General features: G+C 39.6%; 1 protein-coding gene across 7 annotated transcripts in view; it reads left to right on the forward strand.

The window, feature by feature from the left end:
- The window catches only part of neo1a (neogenin 1a), a 141,997-nt gene that overhangs the window by 91,560 nt on the left and 22,970 nt on the right, over positions 1-27,467 (forward strand). For 4 of the 7 annotated variants that reach the window (XM_061277124.1, XM_061277120.1, XM_061277121.1 and 1 more), the window contains exons 5-9: positions 5,205-5,341; positions 12,481-12,635; positions 13,111-13,231; positions 25,520-25,754; positions 26,635-26,789. In XM_061277124.1, coding sequence (XP_061133108.1) covers positions 5,205-5,341; positions 12,481-12,635; positions 13,111-13,231; positions 25,520-25,754; positions 26,635-26,789 — 803 coding nt within the window. Of the gene's footprint in view, positions 1-5,204; positions 5,342-9,847; positions 10,350-10,417; positions 10,621-12,480; positions 12,636-13,110; positions 13,232-25,519; positions 25,755-26,634; positions 26,790-27,467 lie in introns of those variants that run through there. The other 3 variants (XM_061277122.1, XM_061277125.1, XM_061277126.1) reach the window with 2 other exon arrangements.

A 27,467-nucleotide genomic window follows, 5' to 3' on the forward strand; every position in this document is an offset into this window, starting at 1 on the left:
ATACGAGCAGGCACCACAAGCTTATCCTTTTATCTCATGTCCAAAGAGAAACAATTCGGTTAGAGATGGAACTGCAATATTTCGAGGGAAATGAGGCGAGGCTTTTCGTGTAATAAAAGAAGGTTGCTGAAATAGCACAAATGTCCAATTTATGCTTCATGTTTCAAGTGGGAATAAATTAAAATCTAATATCAAGTCAATACTGTTACTCAAAACAACTTTGTAGATTCGGTCAAAACTGTCTCACTTCTAAGTAGCGACCTGTCGCATCATAAGAAATTCCGATACGTATCAGAATTAGGACCAGAAAAACTGATTTGATGTGTGAATGTAGCCTAAGACGCATGAGCTCATTTACAAAGCAATCCTCTTGGTGTTATACTCCGCATTCCGACTGAACTTGGTTCCCCAATGCTGACTGTATTGTAGTTTGTCAATATGACACCTGATTGACAACTTCCCCACTTGCTTAGGGGCCACAGCGAACACTGTGTCTGCTCTCTTTGTATACACATCTGATGACACTCATGAAAAGTCATCTTTTGTTATTTGAAGTATCACTCGGTTGTCTAATATAATCGTCTCGCACTCAATGAAATGGATGAATTATGCATGGCGCCCTGCAAACAACAAACTGTCTTGACACTCTGTCGTCTGTCGTCCTTCTTGTCCCCTGGAATTTATTTGAATGTGACTATGGATGTTGTGTGGGAAGACAGGAGTGGGATGGAAATGTGTCTAAAATTAAACTGCCGAATAAAATGATCATGTAGATGTCTTGCACTCAAAGCCTCAAATGTACTCTACTGCGATTTAGATAAAACACAGACAGACATGCACATTTAACTATATGTCTCTTCCTGCTGCTTTGAGCAAAGGCAACAGCCTTTTACCTTCTTGTCCATACTTTAATAACACCAACTGACCGAATTTAATAATGTTTATACAACGGACTTTACAAATATTTATATATGGATAGGAAGAGCCTGGAAAACATTTTAGAATCTCTTACAAACCCATATAGTATTGGATTTAAACTCAGGCTGTAAAATCAACAAAATAGTCCTTTGGATGTTTAATAATTCCACCTTTAGACCAGAAAGCTACTTGTGCCAAAATTTCTCATCCACGTCGCACTTGTTTTCTGAAGTCATGTAACTCATTAGCCCCTGATTTTAATCCTTAAAGAGAAAAAGTACAAAATGTATTAACAGGCTGTCCCGTTTGCATCACTAGAATGTAAGTTGCAGTAACATACAAAATAACCCAGACAGACTAAGTTATGTTAAGTTTAGGAGCTCAGTGGGCGTCGCTGGTCTTGTATTAATCAGCCTCTCAGTGCACACACGCAACTTGGTAGCACATTTGCGACCAGGGGTCATCACGGCTGGTTACTTCCTCTACTTCTTTTAACCTCTCTCACCAAGGTTCCTTCAACATTTTATTTATGCATGGAAAGCAAGTCTATATTGAGTTTCCAGTAGAAGTTCAGATTTGTGGGGTCTTAAAAGAGAATCTTCAGCGTATTTTAGCTTGTGGTTTTCTACTCTATAATTATATTGACGTTCATATTTTGTACATAGCCTTCCCAGAGATAATCACAAGTTTTACATATCATTGGACACAGGACAACACCACCAACTAAAACATTTTATTTATTTTTTAAATGCAACCATATAAGACAGAGATAAGATGGTTCTCCTTTAGGACCTTGTTTGGGTTGTAAAGCAGGCGAAAGTGACAACTGTTCTGTCTGTGGTCGTCAAAGAAAGTACCCCTGAACAGAAGAAATTCCTGAACACTATCCTAAATAAAAGGAGTTGGAAGAGGGCAGATGGCAGGGTTATCGCGGTCAAGCAGAGCAGGCAGAAGCACACTCCAAACATACCATTTTACCAGACAATTCTAGATAAAAATGGCTAATATTTCTTGCAGCCACTTATCTCCACATAAGTGGAGGTTTTCCTAAACCAAAGTATGATGACAGTCATGAAAGAACACTTGGCGTGAAGGTATGATGCGCGACATAGCCAAACACAAATACTCCTCACGTTCATGAAGATTATCAGAAACTGTTGCTGGTTACAGGGTCAGCTAATAGTCTGTGCTCACTGGGTAGCTATGGTTACCTTTCCGTTATGACTTGGCCAGCCAAGTTGCCAAACTTAGTGTGGGCGTGATTGTTTTTTTTTTTTTTTAGTATTGTTGTGTTTTTCTATTTCCTACAAAGTTTGCAAAAAAAAAGCTAAAATGCAAAACCTCTTGTTTTTACCAAATAGTCTATTATGCCTTTTTTTTTTTCTCCAACATCGTTCCTCTAGAGCTCCAATAAACATGACCTCTAACCAGAATCCCATCCTAAAGACAGCAGTATGCTGTCTAGCTGATTGGCAGTTTTCCTAGGCCCACATGTCCTGGCCTTGTCACCAGTTTGTGTTACGGAAGACCGAGTCGCACGTAAAGTCACCTCACTCCACAGTTCTGTGGAACTGCCACTACCTTTTTTTTTTTTTTTGGAGAGAGAGAGAAGGATTTGTATTAAATGAATCTACTTGTTGACAAGGATTTGCATGGCTTTTAGGGGTGGCTGTTCCGGAGGGATGAACAGAACGATTATGTTTGAATTTTTGTAAATCCTGATATTTATTATGAATTATTTCTTTTTAATTGTTGGAATGTTAAATAACTTGTACGCCAAAAGCGAGCCAAATTACTTGATTGCAATAATTCCAGACCAATTATTGTCTCTTCAATGGTCTAAAGATGACATAATTCAGTCTGAAGAGCTCTTACTCTGCTCCTAAATACTGCTGTTAGTGTTTCCTCTAAATAGCCCGGCGGTCTTGTATGTTCCCTTCATTTCAAAAGGAAACTGTCAATGCAGAAATGCTTGAGCGTCTCAATAGTTGTCCCGGTGAATCAAATGCAGACTGCTCAGCACTGTGAGCAACGAATGATTCATACAATGCGGCTTGGATATTCACAGCCTCCCAGCATGCTTTGCTTTCTCTTCAACTGTGCACACAATGAAGTAATCAGAGCACTGAAAAGCATTCGCTTGACATTTCAGTTCTATGGCATCCTTTAAAAAAATATATTGAATTTTTCTCCGGCGTTCAGTTGATCTTATATTTTGACTTGGGACCATGTATTGATCAGGTGGTTGCCATCAGTCTATAAAAAGCAGGATCCCCAATTAACAAGTGTAGTAATATGTGCATGTCTGAGAGACCGAAACCAGATATTGCGCCCGATTTATGTCCACAATGCTCATGAAACTGACTAGCAAGCAATAATGTCCATATGCAAAATAAAAACTATGCGATGTGTCGCATACAGTAGTGCCCCAATCCTCCATGTGGCTGGTGACACAAATGATTGATTACAGTATAATCACATTATTGTAGACCACTGCAACATTAAGCACTGCTCGACCTCAACACTGCTTGAATGTCGGAAAATAAAATTGTACCAAAGTAATGATTACACTTAATCATAAAAAGCAATAAATAGTATGCATTGATACCCAACACCACACTCTTTGTTTATACAAGGCAACCCTACTTGAAAAAATACGTACATTTGCACCTTTTTTCCCCCCTTTTTAAAATAGTTTATTTAATAATTTTCTTTTGATCCAAGAGGAACTTATACAATTATTGCGTTTCACAGAAATCTCTCTCAATATTCTCATTTTGTTCCCCAAAAAAATAAAGAATCATAATTTCCTTTCACAAAATAATTGTGATTAATATTTTTTTCATAATCAAGCAGCCCTAGTAAACTTAATCCTGGTAAACAATATCAAATTGATATTTTCTGAACATTGTTACCTTTGTTCCAGAGAATATTTCTGGGAACAATAAATTCTCTACCTCACTACCTTTGTAAAGAATTTATATTTTATGCAGCTCTGATATTGCATCATACGGGGCAAGTTGTTATAATATTGTCCCTTGTTTGTGTATACGGTTGAGACTTTGCTCGAACGACAATTGGTTTCATCTATCGTGTTGGAAGTACATTCTAAGTGCTACACTTTGAAACTATCGTGGTTAATCATGAAGTGAACAGTGTGTTATGTGTCAAGAAGATGCCAAGCAGTGATGGTCACAGAATGTCAAGTGTCAGTGCAGACTGTTGTCCACTCAGGGAGATAAAAATGAGTTGCAGTAGAAGCCCTCCTTTTAGCTGCTGGAATAAAAAAAAAAAAAAAAATCTACCTGCAACACTTGACTGCACTCCATGTATCTCTCATTCAGAGACCTACACTCCCTAGCTAGATACTACCCATGTTTTCTTACTTTTTCCTTTGTTCTGATTCTTTCTCACCGAATCTGGATCTCAGCTATTACTTTGTATTTTCCTCTACTCACCCTCCTCCTATCCCCCTTGCCTATGCCCCAGTGACTGTTGAATCAAGCCTGAGCTCGGCTACAGCCTTTTGGCCTAATTGGGGGAATAAAAGTGTGGGCCATTTAATACGAAGGGTCAATTGGTTCTCTGGAAAGCTGCGTGTAAATCCGGTTTGAATATTTTTAGACCATTTTTGACTACTCAGTGGAATTTTGCTGGTGAAAAGAATGTCTCGTTATGCAGTTTTCAGGTAGCCTTTGCAGAAATTACTTTGAGTGTTTTCATATACCGAATCAGAAAGATAAAATATGACAGTGAAAAGCAGTCTTAGGTTAGTATTTTTCTTCATCTCAATAGTCAACGAAAAATTATGACTATGACTCAGTAGACATGTACTGTTTAGGTTAATTAAATTAACTAGTTAAATGGAAGAAAATGTTTCTTGAGGCAATGTATCAATAATTCACTCATCCCACTCACTGTTGTCTACAGTGTCACACTCAAACACATTAGGACATGCCAAAAATAATGGAATTTTGACATTTTATCTAGAAATTGCACAACTGGTGGTGTCTGTCAGATTTCAATATCCAAACATTTGATACGCCTAATAGTGGAAGGTAGTATACCAGGCCCAACGTGGAACACTAGCAAAAGAAACCTTCTCTATGCTTCAGGGAATAAAGGTGGAAATTAGTTTCTACTAAATCCGTAGACATGGGGAAAAATATGTGATTGTACCGTGGGCAGCCCATGAGACCTTTACCCATCAATACTATGAGGTTAAAGAACTTGAGGCCAAGTCTTAACTTTGTTATATTCCTCAAACCTCTTTTTCTTTTCACCAGCGAGGGCCGCAGGGAATTGCTTGGAGGTGGCAGTCTTCAGATTTCCAATCTCACAGAGGAGGATGCTGGCATTTACACCTGTGTGGCTGACAACACCAATGCAACAATTGAAGCCCCGGCTCAACTCACTCTGCAAGGTACTCTCAACAAGCCAACTGTCACTTGACTTTCAAAATGCCAGGTCTCATTGTTATTCAGAAGAACTAAATGATAAAGAAGCCATTAAGAAACTATTAGAAGCAACTTCTTGTAGGTTATAGCACATTTCTGCACACAAACTCCACAATAATGTAGAGGCTTGAAGATTTTCTATCACCTAACTAGAAAAGAGTTTTAGAATTGCATTCCTCCCCAGTGTTCATGATTTTGTTGAACACATCAACCAAATGTCACATTAAGATGCTTGTTGGTGTTTATTTGGGACAATGATTCCAAATTTGCATGCAGGTCAGCTAAGAAACAGCTGCTTTTTTATCTTGACTATCAGTTTTCTACTCTTTCCTATGTGAAGTAAGTCAACAGTTTGATGTGAAGCAACAATTGAATTGGGAAACACCCTGAGGCTGTCCCGCAATGTCACCCCATTTCACACAAAGCGACATCACACTAGGACTTCATCCCTTTGCTCACAAATCCCTTTCCTCTCCTCTTCAACACCCTTTCATCATTTCCTGTCAGACACTGCGATTAAAGGAGACAGTAATGGAAAATTGGATCAGGTGGTAGGAGGACATCTGACTTTGGTGCCTTTGAGCCTTCAGATCTGCCACTTCAATTCCTAGCAATCCCTCATGTTTAATACCTGACCCGCGACCCAACTCCAATGTTACAGGCATGTAGAAATTGATCTCCAATATATTTAAAAGACATCAAGTCGTTATGTTAGAGTTAAAAGAGTCACATTTTACTGCAGTACACACACACACACACAGAGTAAATTGTGTTCCCCCCCCCCCCCACAGACCAAATTAATGGCGAAACAAGATTGTGGCATTGATTTGCTCCCTGAAACATCAATCGATTTCCCCCAAGAAATAACTGCACTTGTAAATGAAATTCATACAAATTATTTTTCCAATGTTAACTTGCAGTCATTTTTTTATTTGATATATCTGAAATTGGATACATAATGTTCACGATAGACTTCTCAAGAAAACGCATTTAGGGTTTATACCAACAATTGTAATCTGCCTTTGTGGCTTCATGATAAATTGAAGTTGCCGTGGATGATATGGAGTAATCTTTTCGTCTCTTAAAAAATCACTTTCAAACAGTAGTCTTGACAATGAAAAGCTAAAAATATCACCCTTCCATTCTTTCATAACCATCCAGATTATACTGCAAGAGAATTTCATTGAATTTCTCAAAACTGACTACCTAATGAAATGTTTATTCTATTGTGTACGATTCTATTTTTGCAAATACATTTCTATTGGTATCGGCAACAGTCATTTTAGAATCCAAAAAGCGTCAGCTGCTTTATCCTTTCATTCACTTTTACATGCGATTGATATTTCACATACAATATCTGAGTTTGTCTTTGAATGGTTGTGAAGCTTATCTGGATCTCAGTGTCCATATAACTCGAGCAGTGTTCATGTCAATGTTTGCATCACTTACCTACTTACATCACATCTAGCAGCCTAACTTACACTGTGACTTTGCTACATCTCACCCTCTATTAGAGCTGCCATGATTAATGAGGCCAGAGGAAACAGCGTTTTTTGATTATGGTCAGTGTGCACGTGAGTACGTGCGTATGTGTAGATCAGAAATAGCCCCTACACTAATACCTGTATGTAGGTTTCCCGTTTTCTGGTGCAAAAGGTTAGTGTCCCTCATCTATCATGTCCTACTGTTATCATGACAGCAGTGCCATATTGTTTTCTGGAAACACCCGAATGAGATTTTTAGAACCCAAGTTTCACACCATTTTCAATCGAGCCCTGCATTGGCTCACTTCCTGCAGATTTATTCATAGGGGAAAAAAATCTTTAAATAGTTTGGGGGAGGTCGGGGTTTCTCACATTTTTCACATGTTAAATATCTATCAACATTTCTTGAATGATCAGGGTTTCCCCCCCACCCAATGGTTTTCAGTTGGTGTCGATTCTGAATGGATATATGGTGGGGGTGTCAAACCCATTTTTGTCGCGGGCCACATCGTAGTCATACTTTCCTTCGCCGGGCCATTATGACTATCAACCCAAATAAATGTATGAACGTCTCGTGTTATATACAGTATAGGCTACACAACAAACTGATGAATGACTAGTTTAACTTGTAAGAATACTTGAAAGAACTGTTCACAATTTTAAAAAGATGGATGGCAATAGAAATTGCTAGATACGTGTTTTTAAAAGTGAAGAAAATTTGCAATTTTAGTATTGACACAAAGTCGATGCACAATTTGTCTTCACGGGCCAAATATAACCACATTACAGGCCATATTTTGCACGCGGGCCAGAGTTTGAAATCCCTAATTTATACCATTCGTGTGCTGCAAATAACAATGGCTGTGTAGTTCATAAAAAAAGTATTTTTAATGGATTTATTTCTTCATCTGATAATCGGACCAATGATTTTTTTTTTTCTGCTGCTTGGTGTAAAGTGATTGGCCCAAAAATGATTCAAAAAGCCTTCAAATTTAACATGTACAATAATACAGGGTTTTTATTGTTGTTCCTCCAGTTTAGTGGAGAAATCTGTCGCGCATCATGATTTTCCTAAAGGCCTTTACTTTAAATTGAGTATTTTGGAAAAAGGGATCTACCCCAAGAGAAATTAAACACAGACTAACTTTCCATGGAACTTTCAAAAGCAAACAAATCAGTTGACGCACTGCTGCTGCAGACACGCCTTTTCCATATCCTCACTGGGTGTTATCACCACCAGCAAGGAGGTGTCTGATTGTCATCCTATGGCTGGCTTGTTTAGAGCCTTGTCCGCCATTCTTTTCAGATAAAGCAATATCGCCAACTCACCGGAGCCATGTAAGTGGCATTTGTCACTGTCACGGAGTTGTAGAGAACAATTTCATTTCGATGCGTCGTGAAACATTAGCCCCACTGTCAGTTGTCTGTCTTTTGTCTCCTCTGTTACTCAATGTCCAAAGCACCCATGTTCGGACTAGTTCTCAAATATTTTAAATTATTCATCCAGAAATCCATGTGATAACTTGTTTATTTGCTTTAGAGTCGATCTTTGCTATTGGTGGGGGATTGGGACCCAGTCGGCCCATGAACTGATCATTACGAATTAAATTAATACCACACCGCTAAGATTTTAGATTAGGTGTAAAAAGTGAAAGAGAAAAATGCAGTTATTGCAAGCAATGAAATTGCAACTAAATATTGTATATTGCTCGCATTTTCATTCGAGGAATCTTTTAAATTGTTAAATACATTTCAGGTCACTAGAGAGAACAGAGAGAATCTTCAGAAAACCTCCCAAAATCCTTCAATGCATTTTTCAGTGTTAAGCAGTTCATATGTGAACTTTTTGTGACCTTTAAATGGTTCACTAAAGTCTTTCTTCCGTCTCTTCTCATTTAGAATCATCCAATTTGCTTTTGCTTATGTGATTTTGCCTTCAATAATGTGGTAACTTTTTTATTCACAGTCACCTTTTAGGAAGCATCTGTGACCTACTGTACTGAAAACAATACATCGCTCCATCTGAATATTTTTTTATGTTCGCCTATTCTTACTAGTTCTTAATTAAAATGTTACTTTGTTACGCCTTCGATTTAGTTTTTGTTTGTGTTTATACCATTGCTTTTTGTAATGGCTTCAGTGAAAACATTTGATTTTCATGTAAAAGCCTTCTTTATGATCCATGAGCCAGAAGTCAAAATTCATCAATAATGGAATAATAAGCAGACAGCACACAAGAAACTGAACAATAAACACAATTAAATATTTATAGAGTCATTTAAGAATCTTGTTGCAGCAGGAACAACTGACTTATATTTGTCCTACAGTAGCCAGAATGTATATGCTGCATGTCTTCATTACCAGCACCACAACCTACAAAGACTGCTGGGGCCTTCTAATCCAAACATTGCTTTGATGGTCAGTCAGAAAACAAAACACAAAGCTACATTTTCATTTTTCCATCGCACGGTCGAATGATTTTCTTGTCAATTTGAACTTGGGTACTACTCGCATGGAGGAGCCATTTGAGGAAAAGCTTGTAAGGGCACTTGAGCTCTTTCTTTGTGGTCTTGTGGAAGCTGTTGATGTGCCTGCAAAGACTGTGTAAAGCATTTTTTAATTGAAACCATTTCTTAACAGATACATAGCGCCCTTAAATCCTCTCAGCAAGTCGCACTTGGCATATTGGATGTCAAAACTTATACACATACATATGTATACATACATGTACACACACTGCTTCATTTTTGCGGTAGAAACAGAAGTTTATGTGGAAACGCTGTAGAGAAATCAGAGATTTGCAAAAGCATGCGCAGTTAGAAGCAGGTAACATTAGATATACGGCTTAGAATAGAGATGATCCAGGGGTCTTATTTGGAAACTTAAAAACCTGATTTAGGGCATATTTATATTTCTCCGCAAGCTCACATCGACTTTCAAATGCTGCCACTATTTGGGTTTAAACGTTTTATTGATTGCATGCAAATGTAGGCAGTGACATTACCAAATGTGGATGTCCCTCCGAAGTTGATCAAATTAAACAAGAAAACTGGTCAGGGTGGCTGCCAGGAGGCCAACAGCAGCATTAAAGGCGCTGCAAGAAGGCATGATCATTCACCACGTGACAACAATCTCCCATCTTCTCCTTATCTATGGGTGAAAGGCGGGGTAGACCCTGAACTGGTTGCCTGCAAATTGCAGGTCACATATAGACAAACAACTCGGACACTGCGCAGCCTATTTTGATTGTGACTGGTTAATTCTGAAAACAGCCACGTCCCAAATTATCAGCGGGTGTGTCCCCTTGTGCAACCACATTAGCTTACATTGTTTATTTTGACTTCCTCTTTGGAAAAGATTTTATTTTTCAACTGAGGTGCAAGTAACTGATCTTAACCAGACATTTTAGCATAGGTCAGGAGACTTTTTTTAAACTGTACATACGAATGTTTCTCATCCCATTTCTCATCCGAAACAAGCCAAATTAACGGTAAGCAAATTCTTCGGCTACCATTTAACGGACATGCATGAGCACATCACTTTTGCTCGCTCCAATAGGTTCCAAACGTTTCAACTCCTTAAAAGAAAATGGTGCATGTCTGCTCACATGGAAGAAGGAAGTGGAGGCTGGAGATGAAGAGATAGTCAAGGAGGTGTAGTTAGATTAAGTGGCAGGAAAATGGGAGACAGAGTGGAAAAACAAAGATGGAGAAAGATAAAGAAAGCTACAGGGTACCAGTCTCCATTAAAACCTGACATGGGTAAGTCTCTCTGAGGAGTTCACATTTACACAAACAGACTCAAAACAGGCAAATTTGGTGGTTATACAGATTGTGACAGCATGGTTGCAGGAAATTTGTTTCCTTGCTTAAACAAGTCGCTTTACAAACCCCACACACAAATGTGTTATGCAAATACGGAACTGAAAATCCCCTGTACCCAAACAGGTTTGCAGACACAAACGGTGGTATCTGTATCCAGATGCAATTTAATATTATTCACTTTCACAGATGGCTCCACTGCCACGAGCAACCTCAACTCCCGCCACACATACTTTCTCAGCCATAATCCATATTCCACAAATGAAACATTAATAAGAGCACTGTTTGCACTTGTTGGGATGCACAGCCTAAATGCAAAGTATTAGGTGTGGTAGGAAACTAGCTTTTCTCACAACCCTGAACACACCACCTCCACTGTGTGGTGACAACATGATGCCGTGGGGTTGCTTTTCTTCAGAAGGGACAGGGAAGCTGCTCAGAGGTGATGGGAAGATGGATGGAGCTAAATACTGGGCAATCCTGGAGCCCGCAAAAGACTTGCAATTGGGAAGGAGATTCATCTTCTGTCAAGACAGTGAACCTAAACCTAAAGCCAGAGAGCTACAATGGAATGCTTTAAATCACGGGTGCCCAACCTAATTTGACCTGAGAGCTATTTTTCAAGTAGCCCAGCTCCCGAGATCGACCAGTTTAGTGTCAACATTGCAAACCTACACACCTTTTCCAGCCCACCGTAACTAACCTCACTTGTTCTCATTGTCATCCAATCACTAGACATAATTGCTCTCTCTCTGTTCCTCTCTCATAGGTGCACACACACTTGCAAATCTGCATAATGAGTATAGTCATAAATGACCTTAACGATAACCGAACAGAAAAATGAACCAGATACAAAAAAATACAAACAAGTGGCTCCACAAAGTATAAACACAGGGAGACCGAATGCATATGCACACCATATTTTTCAGATTATTTGCCTGAAAATTTGAAAACAATTATATAAAAACTATATAAAATTATATAAAAACTAACAAAAACCAGTGACGTTTGTGGTTGTAAGATGGCAGAATGTGAAAACGCTGGGTCAACAGGATGAGGGCAGCTTGATCTCACAACCTGCTTGTGTAAAGCCAGAATCAATCTTTATCCAACCACTAATATCAAACCACCTGGATAAAAACAAATTAGATGCCAATAGCAATCACAGAGCTTAAAAAGGCTGATGAGGAAGCATCAGCAGTCCACACTCGGAAACTGCCCAGTGAGGCTGCCGCCTTATCGGTCAGTCCACAGTTGAGTCAATGCAATCAAACGCAGAGACCATCCTTGCACAGTGGGTCTCACTGTCTCTTCTCACGTGCATGTACAGTGCGGTCCAATTATATGCAGAGGACGTGCTCCCTCTGACCTTGTTCCACGACTGATTGATGAGGTGCTGCTTGGCTGCAGAAGATCAAATAACTCCTGTCTGTTCCTCATTACCAAAAGCAGGAGACATATGCAAGAGTTCACCTCATCTTGAGTTACATGCTGACACATGGAACCGATATCGAGGTTGCTGTTGTCTCCCCTTGTGTAATAAAGACAAAGGAAAGGGTATTGATCATTTAAATCGGAATTTGTAGCGGTAACATCTGCTCTGGGTGCATAATGTGCGCTATTAGATTAAATGTGTGTCTTTCTTCTGCTAGCCTTTCATGGGTAATTTGGCACATGAGGAAACAGAATGGCATCATTTGGTTTTGTTCGTTTTGTGCAGAAATTGACAATTGCATATAGTTAAAAAATAGAAGAGTATTGTTTTTGCTTATTTCACTTAGTCCTGTCTCTCTTCCACAGTTCCTCCCCAGTTTGCAAAGAGGCCGGCCAACATTTACGCCCATGAGTCCATGGACATCGTGTTTGAGTGCGAAGTCACAGGTTCACCAGCCCCCACTGTGAAGTGGGTCAAGAATGGCGACGCTGTTATTCCAAGCGACTACTTCAAAATTATTGTAAGATATTTTTTCCTCTTTGGTAGTAACTTTTTACATTTTCTCTGCAGTCACATTTTTTATGTACAGTATACATAAAACAATTTTTTTTAGACCAATTGCATCATGAAGTCCAGATCATCCATACCGTTGTACTGGCTTAATGCCGATTCAGCTTTCACCATTTTGAGCTGTAAAACACAATTCATTCATTCTTTTAAAACTAAATTTATCTTTCAATACACAAGTTTTAACCCGGCTCTGATTTTTCTAGATGTTTCTGTTCAGAAACGAAATTCAATAATTATATTTTACCATTAAAGCCATCATTTTAGTGAAAGACCTTTGCTTACAGAAATATACATTATTTTGACGATTTCCAATGTGATTGATTCAGGGCAGTTGTAGGGATTTTTTTTTTCTTCTTTTTTAACAGTACCTCTACCATCTATTTTGTAACTTTCTCCCTTCTTCTCTCCATTTTGCTATTATGTAGAAGGAACACAATCTACAGGTGCTGGGCCTGGTCAAATCCGATGAGGGTTTCTACCAATGTCTTGCAGAAAATGATGCCGGAAACATTCAATCCAGCGCTCAACTCATCATCTTGGATCACGGTACGCATCACAAACACTCACTCGTGTTCAAGGCAGATTAAATTATTTTAGATGGGTGATAATCAAAAATTGATTAAGTACGTCAGTTAACTAAATTATTGTGCCTGGTTGGGCTGCATCGGATTGTTTTGCTCGGATGACAGAGAAGAGTAATGATTTCTGGCAAGTTTGTGTTTTCTTTTCCACACCATTAGTGAAGCCGAAATCCCAAAAGTCTCATCAGGGAGCTCATCTGCCATTTTGGGGGTCTTATAGTGTATATACGGTTGGCACGTCTTGTGCAAATCTTGTGTCTTGAAAGGTAAATGAAACCATGGAATTTTGGTTTAACCTGATTTGACAGATGGTACATGAATACAAAAAGTAAACGTATGAAGGAGCGTTGCAGAAATGTAGAAACTTGTGCAAGCTTCTGGATGCTGCCATTTGCTTAAACATAAACTCTGGAAAGGTGTTTTGGAGGGCTACAGCCTATGCACCCAAAATATGCTTTAGTTCTAATTGTCATAGTGGGTAACCAGACCTAGTGGCTCATAGCATCAAATGTGCTGGAAGATAGACTTGTGCAAAATGTTTGAATATGTTAGTTCTCGTGTCATTACCTTTGAACATTAGCGGAAATGCAGTAGAACATAAATTCAACCTCATTTGCAAGTTGATGACGTTTCCATTTTAAGCCGCAGGGCTAGATACGATCTCCCGTCAAGAAGAAACTCAAACAGAATAGGGAATTCCATCAGTGCGGAAACTGCAAAAAGCAAAGTAAAGCAATTGTGAGCAAAGAGGAGGAATGGGAGAAAATGTTGTGTTGCATGGCATTTGAATGCGTATTACAAGAAGCAGTCGGAAGTCCGCCCTAATTACACCAAGCAATAGGCTCTTGACTTATTTTTGTTTGGAATTTGGTGTTTCCAAACAACTTTGTCCCAAAAAATTGTTCATTTTGTAAAAGCCTAGTTGTTGAAGGTAGACGCCCTGTTGCTATTGATTGGTGGCCTCAACAGAGTCCATTGTCCCTTGATGTTACGTAAAAAGGAGTCTCAGTAGGAAACGGCATGAAAACAACAGTCGCCATTTTAAAATGCTTCATGCATTAAGATGATAACAGTACCGTATTTTCCGCACTACGAGGCACACTGGATTATAAAGCGCACCTTCAATGAAAAGCCCATTTTAAAACTTTGTCCATATATATAGTAAGGCGCGCCGGATTATAAGGCGCACCTTCAATGATTGGCCCATTTTAAGACTTTGCCCATATATAAGATATATACATTTGGCCCGCGGGCCGGACTTTGGACACGCCTGCTGTAGTGGCTCAATATTGGTCCATATTTGTGCCCTCTCTGCATCCATTCCAACCTGGTGATCCTGAAAGGGGGATCCTTCCATCTGTGGTCCCTTCTCAAGGTTTCTTATTTTCCCCCAGTAGGGGTTTTTAAGTTTTTCCTTGCCCTTTTGGGAGCTTAAGATCAGGGGATGCTTTGAGAATAATTGTCAATCTCTGTCTATGTGAAGCCCTTTGAGACTGCTTGTGATTTAGGGCTATACAAATAAACTTGACTTGACTTGATAAACGTGACATATATAAGGCGCACCTGATTATAAGGCGCTTTTGAGAAAATTGGAGGTTTTTAGGTGCGCCTAATAGTGCGGAAAATACGGTACTCTTGTTTACAGATCATCTCAGCACACCGCTCTGCTCTGTCATTGCTGCTCTTGAATTTTCTGGTGAGGTGCACACTGTTGCTGTGCTATAATTCAATGTAGCCCACATAGCTCACGCAGCAATTACTTTCCAGCCTACACAGCCAGCGGTGGAAGCACAAACCTCATCAGAGGTTATTTTATTGCTATTTATTATTATATAGGAAGCAAACTGAGTTGAACTGCTTCGTGGAATTGTGGCTTAGCAGGGAAATCAAGCGCAGCCAGCGGCAGAAACTTGGCTAATACTCATTAGTGATCATTATCTTTGTGTCTTCACTCTTCCAGCTCCAGTTCTTTGTAGTTCAACTGATTATCCTCCCAAGTGGGTGTTTGGAATAGACAGAGGTCACTTGTTAGCTGTCGGTTCAGCGTGTTACTAGTTATTTATAGAATTGCGCCCTTAAACTTGAAAGTTCAGAAAAGTGCATAAAATTTTAAGAAATTAAAAAGCAAATCACTTTTCTTACTCCTGCAACTATGGAACCTTCAGACATATTTTTGGGTCAGGTTTTCTGAAATAGAAATATTGGTAGTCTAAATGATGCTGAACATTCCACATGTGCATTATGCAAGCAAATGGGAGTCAATTAGAAACCAAATGCCGAAGGTGGATATTAAGAAGACCGAATTAATTATGTTGTTTCACAGAGGCCAAGGAGATGCTCTGTAATGTTTCTTGTAGTCATATTTTTAGATTGGTCATCTGGTGGAAGAGCTTGTCATATGATGTGTGTTTTTTAAAGCTGGATACAAAAGAAGCAAACATTTAGATGGCTCTTCCCAGTAACATTCATCACTGACCTGTTTTAAAACAGTGGACTGTGATCCTCGGATATAAAAGTTGTGAACACTGTTGTTGTTTTTCATTTGATTGTGTGGTATTTATGGTCTAGAATTGTTTTTCATGCTATATTGTACTGTAATTATGACCAGTATTGCATTACGGTAAATTCATGGTAGACTTAACGTGAAATTCATGTTAGGGCACAGCTGTGGGAAAGGAACTGGGGACGTACGATAAAAATTATTAGAAGCAAATTCGTAGTTCAATTTGTTCAACTCCGGCCTTCGTCTAGAGCCGTTGGAAGTGACCTAACTTGGATTTTTGGTTGATTAAACAAACCTTTCATCAGCTACTAGTGCTGTATAAGCACTATCGGAAGGAAGTTACATCAGATGCTGCTATTTAAGGGCTTCTTGTTACATCTTATTTCGACAGTGTCCTGGAGCCTTTTGCAAACTTTTCCGACCGCATAATTTTCTGAAGTGTTTGCGCATGATATTCTGGCAGTTGTCAATTACAGCTTGGCGAGGAAATTGGTCATGTTTTTCAACTTTGAGGTTAGACAAAGCAGTCATTTAAATGATTTCCACAGATGGTACAAAATCTTAGTCTGGATCAAATGACAGCACTACAGTTTGTGTCTTGCAGCGCAATTGTTTTTTGCTTAGTTCTTCGAAATCTAAAGCACAGACACACAGTCGACATTTGTGCACGCTAAGCTATGAATAGATAATAGTGATGAGCTGCATATTTTGTTTGAAACATACTCTATTTGGCTATAATGCATTTTAATAGGATCATAAAAGCAAAGGTTGGTGAATGATACAGATGTCTGCATTTGCCAATACAATGTGAACAAAAAAGGAGAAGGACCTCATAGATTGCTCTTTGCCCTTATTTGCCATTTTGAAAATGGCCTTTTTTATGGAAATAAAATTGGTGTCCCTTAATTCCACATCTTCCATAATTTATAGTCTGACATTTTGCCTACTTGTGATCAAGGCAACTATGACACTAGCCAACCTGAAATTGGATTTGGATATTTAAGCTCTGAGCACTCAAGCTCTTTGAGCCGCCTCTGTTACAATCATATCACATTGAGATAAGTAACCATCCATGATACATGATACATTAAAAAAAATTGCTGATTCTGAACAACAGAGGGCTAGTTTCTGTTTGAGATGTTTAATAAATAAAGGCGGCCCACTATGTTTGATAGCATTATTTATCTCTCTCACTGTTAGACATGACAACAGAAAGGAGACCCTCTCCTCCCATCCCATTATATGGAGAACTCCCACAGTGAAATAGAAATGTCCCATTACTCCCACTCCTTGTCAGACCCTGCATTACTCTGTTCAGAAAGTATATTAGAGACATGTGGCGGACATAGCATGGAAAAAGCCGTGTTTGAAAATACGACATCCTAGATTGATGAATCATTGACTAAATGTCAACATCATATTGCAGAATTTAAAAGAAGACTATTGCCCTCACATTTGCAAATAAGAGCCAAAAGAACAGACAATTAAAAATGGGAAATTTAACATTAGCAAAACCATATGATTAGAAAACTAGTTTATATTAATGCTAACATATAATGCAAAACACCATAGATAGGTAAATGGAAATTAGTATAGATATTGGTTTCATTGAAATATAAGATATATAATATAAACACAGAGCAGCAACACATACAAACATCATATCCAATCCTACATACTTCACCTAATTCCTAAATCACATGAGTCTTTGTGTTAAATAGTCCAGTTAAATAGTCCAGTTTCTATACCAGTTACAGACTTAAACAATGTGGTAACACCAGTTGTTCCACCTTAGTATAAGAGAAAACATTTCAATGTCGCTTCCTGCTCATTTAGTGCGCCGGGAGGATGACATTTAAAAGAGGCCAACAATAACGTACTGTCACGTTTAACTCCTTTCTGAACTTTGTCACTTCAGACGTGAAGCAATCAGCAATATCAGTATCTACAACATTGGTTCTGTTTTGTTAAAAGTAGATGTAGGAGCCATCCAAAACTATAAATTCTCACTCTTTGGTAACCACATGACCCAGGACGCTTTGTGTAAACAAGCTTCTTGTCGCTCAATCTCATAAAACTGATAAATCGCACACTGCAAATATTAAATATATAAAATATTTTCCCCAATAGTTAAAATTTTATGAGCACCCAATGTTTTGGATTTTATGAGCACATCTTCCTTTCCATAGGCGCTCATGCAGCTTACTGACAAAAAAACACGTAGTGGCCATCAAATTCAAAGTATTGCAGCGATCATTCTGATTATTTCAGAGGTTGACAAATACTAAAGTGTGGTGTCTTCGACATACATAAAAACAATACCTAATGTTCTTGTGGCGCTTAGTGAATCATCATCTGTTATCGGATGTCGCACACCAATGGGAGTTCTCAGAGATAAAGTGAATAGCAGCAGTTTAAAGAGATGTTTTCGAGGTTTTGTCATTATGATTGACTGCAAAAGGTGCGGGAGGAGAGATATATCGTTAGCTTATAAACTTTTTTATTTTATGATAAGCAAAGCTGTACAAATTTCATAAACGCAGCAGTAAAAGTTGTCTTCAAAGGCACTGGTACAAGAAGCAGATGGGCGAGCACTCGGCTGCCTTTTCTCACCACCTTTATTCCCTGTTCAAATCAAGACGTGATAATAGGCTGCTCACAGATCCTTTCCTCCAGCTTGACGAGCACTGAATAAAAGCTCGGGCCTCCTTCAGGAATACGGTGCACTCCATCATCTGCCAGCAGGGTCACTGCCGGGCCAGCAGGAGGCAAATGCGTGGTGCTGCGAACGTGTGAACATACCAGCGCGGCACACACGGGTCAGATGCCATCAAACGTGTAACTTCAACAGTAGACTCTCGCGGCAATATGCGATTGTTAGAACCATGTCAGGCTCTGCTGGGACACAACGGTATGCTCACATCCAGTCACAGCTGTTACAGCTGGGAATGTCAAGGCCTTCACACTATGATTGACATATTGTATATTCGGCCATAACATTAGGTACACTTACTAAGAAAATCCAATGCCATGCTTTTGTTGCTACAATCTCTTTTCTACACTTTATTGCTTCAGCGTGATTACATTTTTACGATAGTACCGTTTTTTTCATAGGTCACATTACCGGGAATGAATTCTTAGTTATTAAGAGGCATTTTGCAATATATTTAGAGTCATCGTAAACCTTCCAACCCTGTCAAGCCAAGGCTGCATGCACATCATGGATGTCTTAGAGCGGGTGTGTACGTGCGTGTGCACGTGCGTGTTAATCATACACCTCCTAGTCTAAAATGATTGGGAAGAGGAAAAATCATCTGCTACCAAATTGTTGTTTGTGCAGACGCTCAACACTCACTCTGCAGTGGCTTTCTTTCAGATGCCGCTTACGCTGAGTGTATATTTGAGCATTTAAAGGGAGTGTTTTCCTGGTGAACTTTTGTATTAATTCAAGCGTGGCGAATAGCTTTGCTTTATTCATAAACGGCCTGTCAGCTAAGTGCTAACTGAAATGTTACGGGTGCCAATTTTGCTGTTGTTTTGCCCTGGAATGAGAAAAAAAAAAGACTCAAATAGCCTTGGATACTTGTCAGTGCTGTTTTTTTTAAGGTCATGCTTGTTATAAACATCGGTTTATGCCTGCCAGGACTTGTGTTTGTGTTTTGTACTTCTTTCCTTTCCTTACTTTCCTTTATTACTATATAACACTGTCCTCCAGCATGCAGTCATCCAGGATGCCAAGCTGATGTTTTTGGTTGTGCCTAGTCCTCTGGGCAAGCTAATTAAGGTAGCTCACCACTTTCCCTTCACACCCTTCCCTTAGCAACAGGCGGCTGACCCCTGCGAACGGCACCTCTAAAGCTTTTATGTTTCCTGTTAGCACTCACCCTCTCGGTCTTCATTGTACCTCCCTGTTGCCATAAGCTAAAAGTAGAATAGGGAGAAACATCACAGTGGGCAGTGGACATCCTGCTGTCTGGTGGAGTGCATTTATATTTTCTTTATCTGGCCAAAAAACATTCGAGAAAAATAGACGTCTACAAAAAAGTTGTTGGTTAGGCAGCCTAAACATGAGCCAGTGTAATTAAGTCATTTTGGTATCAAACACTGACTAGAACAGACTCTTAGCTCATATTCTGAGTTGCACAGAAAACAACGAATCCACAAAGATAAAAACATACAGTTGGTAGTGTAGCTCATTCATTCATCGTGTGCTGGTGTAGCTCCAAGGTTGTAAGACCATTGCAAGCAGAGAAGATGTGTGTTTTCTAGCAGCTGGAGTGAGAGGCTCTGGAGATGTGCAGCATCATTGCATGTTTTGATGTGCTTGAAAGCCAAGCCCAAGGGGCACTTGCTTTTCTCCCGCAGTCAGCCTGTGGCATCTACATTGTTTACTGTATCTGTACATGCTCATCTACATGCCCAAAGAGAACCAGCGTGATGTCGCGTGTTTCTGGAGGTGATATGTGACAGCTTTTGTTGAAGTGAGGCAGTCAACCAAGAAAAAAACACTGACTCCCCAGTAGTCCACGGCCCATCACTGTGTACATGGAATTCTACACATCCCCCCCTGTTTAGCTTTGTGGAATATTGGTTGTCACTTTTTATAGAAACCACATTACCCTTGAGTAAATTCCAGGAGGTCTAGTGTAAACAGATTTAACGTCCTGCTTTCCTTTGAATCCTCTCTGTGGTTCCATTGGAAAAAATGCCCACTGGGTTTAGCTAAGAGAGACAGCGCTTCTAATTGTTGCTCTGAAAAATATATTTGGAAAGAAATGCAGATCCTGTCAGATCTCAACTTTTCAGCAAATTGCAAAACCTGGAAATAATTGACACCTCCCCTCGCACAAAAATGTTTTAATTTCCTGTGCTGCCACAGGATCACTGCCTTTCCATTAGAAGAATAGCCTGTTTAAATGATGCTTTTCCTATCACTTCACCATAATTCCTTGGGACCAGCAAGCCATTAAATGGCACCAAAGCAATACTTTTATTTTACACAGGGTTTTGGGCTGAGCACAAACACAACAAACAGGCAATTTTTTTCAAGTGAATAGTGAAGCGTTTTTCCTTAAAAAAATACGTGAAAAGGTGAATCCACAAGTAGAAAATCATAAACACTTAAAAAAAAAAAAAAACTCAATTTTATAGCGAGACCTCTTGTTTAGAATTTCTTTATTTCAGTTTGTTGGTTATTTTGACATCCAACCCCAGTCTCAAACTATGTTTGAAAACCCGTAACATTTTACTCAGGATCTTTACTTCTATTCATTGAGTGGGACCAAAAAAAACAAACATGCTTGCCACTTTTCTTGCAGTCAACCATTTCTTGTTTGGCTTTCTCTTTGTGGTTCATTTTCCTTTGCTGATTTTCTTTTTGTGCAGATCAGTTTTTCACAAATAGACTAATCTGATTCAGCCAGTGTGAAAAGTAGCCGTTGCGGTGAATAGCCACAGTTGTCAGAGGTTGCTCCCAGCCACCAATAATTTTCCACAACGTTTACCTCAGAACATTAAAACAATTAGAGGGTATTGGTTTTGCCTGCCCGCTTTATTGTACCCTTAAATTGAATTGAACATTCGGCACAGGAGGAACCATTATTGTACCTGATTGCAGCACGAGCATACAACTATTTGATGTGATTTATAGTCAGTGTAAAGTAGTCATCCCTTTATTTTGTCCCCCTTTCTTTTGTTACAACATTTAAAACATTTTTAAATGGAGTGAGTAATGAATCTATTAAAAAATAACTATTTGAAAGCAGAAAACTTAAAATTGGCATGTGCATATGTAGTCACCCCATTTCTTATGACGCTCCTAAAAAGCTCAGATGAAATCCTTTACCTTCAATCACACAATTTGTGAAATGGTGTCCACTATTATGTCCACTATTGTTCCATAATGTTTCAATTCATACACACCTTTTCTGGAAGGCCGCAGTGGCTGCAACACTAAACTAAGAGGCACTTCTAATCGAACGTTGCTATAAAGACCAAGGAACTCTCCCAAAAGGTTTGGGATAAAGATGTTGAGAAGTACAAGTCAGGGTTAGATTTAAAAACTCATCTAAATTTAGATGATCCCAGGGAGCAATATGAAATCCATAATAATCACACCACAACAAACTTGCAAAGAGAGAGGGCTGACCACCAAAACTCACAGACTATACAAGGAGGCAATATACGTATCAGTGAGGCAGCAAAGGTAACACTGGAGGGGCTGCAGAGTGTGGCTCTGAGTGCTCTGTTCACAGGACCACAATGGACTACGTACTGCACTGAGTTGGGATTTATGGAAGAGTGGCCAGAAGAAAGGCAATATTTTCAGAGCACGTTTTGAGTTTGTAAAAAGAAGGCATGTGGGAGACTCCCAAATGGTATGAAGGACAGCGCTCTGCTTAGATGAGACTCCAACTTCAGCCATCAGCTCTGTCTGATGCATACCCAGCTCATCTCATCACTCCAAGAACAGTATCCTGACAGTCAAACTTGGTGGTGGCAACTTCATGCTGTGGGATAAGCAGGTCAGGATGGAGGAATATTTTTCAACAGCAGTCACTGGGAAACTGGTTGACGTCAGGGGAGAGATGGTTATTACCGAATGGTGACATTCCTGTGCAACACCTGTACGTGATAGTTAAATGAGTGTTGGCAAAAAAAATCAATGGGTGAGATTTGACAAGCTCATAGAGATTTATCAAAAATGACTTGCAGCCAATATTGCTGCAATTGGGCCTACAACATATACACTTGAAGGGTAAATGATTAATGGATGTGCTGATTTTGAGATTTATGTTTAGGAATTTTAGATATATATATTCCTCCTTTCACATTCTGCAGATCCATCAAGTAAAGTTCAGGTAAAGAAATTATTTTAATTCAAGGTTACAGTGTAACATAATGGGTGAAAAGCCAATGGGGTGAATGTGTCTGCAAGGCACTGTAGACATTTGTGCTGCTTCTGTAAAACCTGCAATGCTTTTGACTTACTCATTCATTCTTCATCTGTCAAACGAAAGTACGTGACTGTGGATTGGACCATTAGTTTCATGCTGGAGCTGGTTCCGACATAATAACCATTATCAAAACAATTACAAAAGGCAGCTTCCCCTGAGAAAAATGTTATTTTCTTTTGCAAGATCCCAGTCAGGTCACAGTCTGCTATTTCTACCTTCATTGGTCTATCAGTGGTCCCGGTCCTGTGTGTGCTTCTGGCAGATATGAATTCCTTCTTTTACTACGAGCCTGACTGACTCTCTTATCTGTGCGCTCAGACCATTTGATGAAGTACTCTGCTTATGTTAAGTCACAACCAAGGATGCTGCCAGTTATTTTGGCCCTGAGAAAAAAAAAATCACTTTGGACCCCATCATTGTATTGCCGCAAATTCAAAAACCGATTTTTTATGGCCACTACCAGTCACGGACCCTTGGAAGCTTCATCACTTTTCACTCTTTCAACGGCGCCCCTGGCGCACGCACCACTGGAAAATAACAGAAGTTGACGAGTTCGAAAGAGAGTGAAAAGTTGAAGTTGTAAAGTGTTTGAATTGATGTTGTCTTTTACTTTTTTTCATTTTAGCCCAGTATTTTTACTATGGTCTATAGTCAGGTGTCCCTTGCAGCTCTCAAATTTGTTACAATATATTTAACACTAACTTTTAAGAAACAACTTACGGGGACAGCTGTGGACGAGTGGCTAAGAATGCCACTTGAGACCAAAGGGCTGTAAATTTGAAAGAGGTCTCCTAATGCTCCCTTCCACTTTTGTTCCAATGTGTCACCAACTAATTGGAATAGTGCTTTTTGATCTGCCACTTCGTCACTGACACGTCTACAGTTCCACATTCATTTTTATTCCTCAGATTAATATTAAGACAAATGCTTCACCGTACATGTCTTTGTCCCAGTTGTATTATGTGTTGGTGGCCCAGATATATTATGCAGATCTGAAGTAACCTTCCTCATTAAAGCCTTAATGCCAGCTATTCATTACCTTCCGCACAAAGACTAATGATACAATTAATGAACTATGAATGGAGCTTGGCAATGGTGGTAGGAGTCTGACATCTCCTTCCTGTAACAACCTCGAGCCTGCATGTTCAAGACTGATTGGACAGACAAGCGCTGGTTACTCTGCTGCATGTCAATTATTTGCAGATGATGTTAAGATAGAAGCATAATTAGTGTCCTGGTCTATTCTACGCTGCTCTGTTCAGCCTCTTGAGCTTAGTCATTTAACCATGGTTTTGTTCATATTTACAATCATGACATAGGGTTAGGGTTGTCTGTACACGCCTTATGTGAGAAAATTAGTTCAGTGTCAAAGTCCTTAGACTTTGGGTTAAGTGGTCCAGTGTCTGCCTAAGTGACAAGTGATCAGCAGATTGATTTTGTGATTAATTTTTGATTTTGTGATTGATTTTTTTTTTAAGTCCTTGAAGTGTTTCATTGTTCTCTTTAATGCCCCAAGGTATTTAAAAAAACCTTACCTTTTGCCAAAGATAATTACTTTCATAATAGAAATAGAAAACCACATATAAAAATTGTTCACAAGTTTAAGTTGCATGTTTTTGAGAAGTTTGAGCTCAGACTCCGAAAAAATCCTCATTCCCTGTTTGTTCGGAAACACGTTCTGAGCGCAAGCTGCCTAACTACAATTGTCCGTAAATGTAGAGCATTGTTCCAATATACTGTTTGGAAATTCAGAATGCCCCAAAAAACAAGTGCCGGGGTCCAATGGGTCAGGCAGTACAAATAGGAACAGTTCAAGCACCTGCTGCTATAAAAACTGGGGGTCCGCTGTATATGCACTAATAATAAGGATTAGTCACTGTGTGCTCACATGTATACCTTAGCATTTGATATTTTGAAATGATAGCTGGCCATCTTTTCACACGTTTGACACATTTGAATTGTAACCAAACCTCCAAAAGACAAATTAGTGTCCCGATGGAGTGACGGATAAATATAACAGTCACTTGAATTGCTACTTATTCTGTCCACAAGATACACTTGCCATGTTACTTTGCTTGTATTTGTGTTTTACCCCATCACTTTCCCTGACCTGCACGCGAATGGAAATATCGCATGCATTGACATTACCTTTGAAAAGGTTTCGTCTTGCCCATTCGTCAAGCAAATGGAAAGTAGATCTCGTTGCGTTGTGCCACAAATTATTCTCTCCGCCCTCCCTTTTCCCAACAAAAAGCTGATCAAATTAAATAAATCTCAAGCATCTCTTCAGCCAGCATTCCTTGAGCGAGAGCTCCTACTGTTCAGGATGGACTTTTTTCTCTGGATACAAATGCAGGTTTACCTCGCCCTTGGCCAAAAACAGCCAATAAAGATCGGTTATAAATGACAAGCATTTCCTAAAACCTGACTCATAGGAGTTATGTAAATGTCATGTACTGTTGTGTCATAGCAAGCAGTGTAAATCTGCACGTGTAGTATCCCCCTGTATTGTGCTTTGTAAGTGTAGTAGAACTGTTTTATTTCTGTGTTTTCTCGTGACACCAGACGTCTTTTTTGTTATGTTGTTGTTATTTTGTTTTTTCTTCTGTTTTTGTTCTTTCTTTCTTTCGTTTCACCCTCATTTCCATTTCACCCCCTTTTCCACTCCTCAAAACTGTTCTCTTTTTCCTGGAAATATTTCTCCCATTTCCACCCCCAATGCTGTCTCTGTTTCCCCGGTTTCCCCACCCCACCCTTTTCCCTCCACCCTCCCACCCCTCTTCCCAACCCCAAGATGTAGCCCTTCCCCCTCTCCCTCCCCCCTCACTGACTCCTAACACTACTGACCATGTAACGCCAGGCTCTGGGGGTGTAGCTGGTCCAGCAGGACCCACTCCCACCGCCCCCCGCGATGTTGTGGCTTCGCTGGTTTCCACCCGCTTCATCAAGCTTACCTGGCGCCCGCCGGCTGAACCGCACGGAGACGAGCTAACCTACTCTGTTTTCTACAGCCAAGAGGGCACAAGCAGGTAATACACAGTCTACATTGTAATTGTACCATGGCATTGCTACTCTGTGAGGGAACACTCTGAGTGCATTCGTGAGCTTCCGGGCATTCTGCAAAGATCTCATTAAAGTAGTTAAAGTACTATTTAAAGCAGTATGTGTTTATTAATTAAAGATCATTATTTCCTCCCAAGGCTTTGTACTGAAATGAACAAACACTTGCTCCTTAAACCTCATTTCCCTCCAAACCTACATATCTTCTCGTGCATATTAGTCAGAAAAGATTAAAAGGTAATTTAGGTAGCTAAAAGCAGTTTTGTATATTCCCATGGATTTTTTTAATACTATCTGTTCTGGATGAATTATGCTGAACTTTATTCACAAGAAAAACTCCCAACCATGCCATTCCCTAATTGTTCATTTCCCCATACATAAAATACCAAAGTCTTGAGACACCTAATAATTCATTTGCTACTGAATAAGGATTTGGGCTAAAGCCTGTAAAACAACCTGAATCTAAATGTAAAGCTTAAGACATTTTTGGCAACTGTTGCTTCCAAGCCTCTTGAACAAACCTCATGTCAGAAACCCAGAATAAAAAATATGTCTAAATGGTCATAAATTCTGAAGTTTTGACAGTTTTCCAAAACAAAGCACGATATGAGTTTGTTACATGACTACCAAACAACCATAAAATTACTCTTTAATTAGAATCCCCGACTGGGTAAAATCAATGACAATGCCAGAGTAAATGAATGATTTGCGTTCATCTTAATACGTCCACTGATCCTTGTGCGACTTTGAAATATTAAAAACAAAATAATGATTGCATATAGAAACCATCACATCTACAAATACAGTGTAAGGCTGATGTGTATGTGTATTTACTTGTTTCCACATCAGGGAGCGAGTTGTAAATACAAGCCGACCAGGGGAGTTGCAGGTCACCATCCAGAATCTGATGCCAGACACCAAATATCGCTTTAGGGTTTTGGCCCACAACATCAACGGCCAAGGAGAAAGCTCTACCGCTCTAAAGGTGGCCACCCAGGCTGAAGGTGAGGCAAACAACCGTGTGCACACACCACACGGGAATGTGGTTTTTCTGTGTGCTCGGTAAACAGGATGCGTAAACAAAAAGACGGGCTGCAGCTAGTTTGTTGGAAAGCTGCTCATATTAGTTCACAGAGGAAAACAGGATGCCCTCAAAAGACGCACACAAATGTACAAATAAACCCTCACCCATGCAAATATTCACTGCCATACACAAACACTCGCTTCAAACAGGCTCCCACCACTGAACACAGTTACACATAGCAAAGTATTTTTAAGCTCGACCACCCAACAACACACCAGAGAATTGCCGAATTATCTCCTTGTGAGCTGCCCCTTATTTACCCTGGAGTATTTCTTAAGTCTTTTTGTGTGTGCGCGTCAAGTGCTCTAAACCAAGCTTACCTCCATAACATTTTACGTTCAGAAGTACGACAAAGGAAACATTTTCCGCTTTCAAGTCCCTCATTAAAATATTTTGACTGGAGGAGATTTATAAATCATAGAAGAAAGACGGGACGTAGCGGTGCGCTTTTCTTTCTTTCTGTGTGCCAAGATATCGGCCCCTCACCTTCACCCACTCTTATCGTCATGTATAAAAGAACTGTGAATGAAATTTCCCAACACACTGCCGCTTCTGATGTCCTTTGGCAACATTCATTGACTGTCGCTTTCACATTCAG

The sequence above is a fragment of the Syngnathus typhle genome, linkage group LG4, assembly GCF_033458585.1.
Source record: "Syngnathus typhle isolate RoL2023-S1 ecotype Sweden linkage group LG4, RoL_Styp_1.0, whole genome shotgun sequence".
NCBI lineage: Eukaryota > Metazoa > Chordata > Actinopteri > Syngnathiformes > Syngnathidae > Syngnathus > Syngnathus typhle.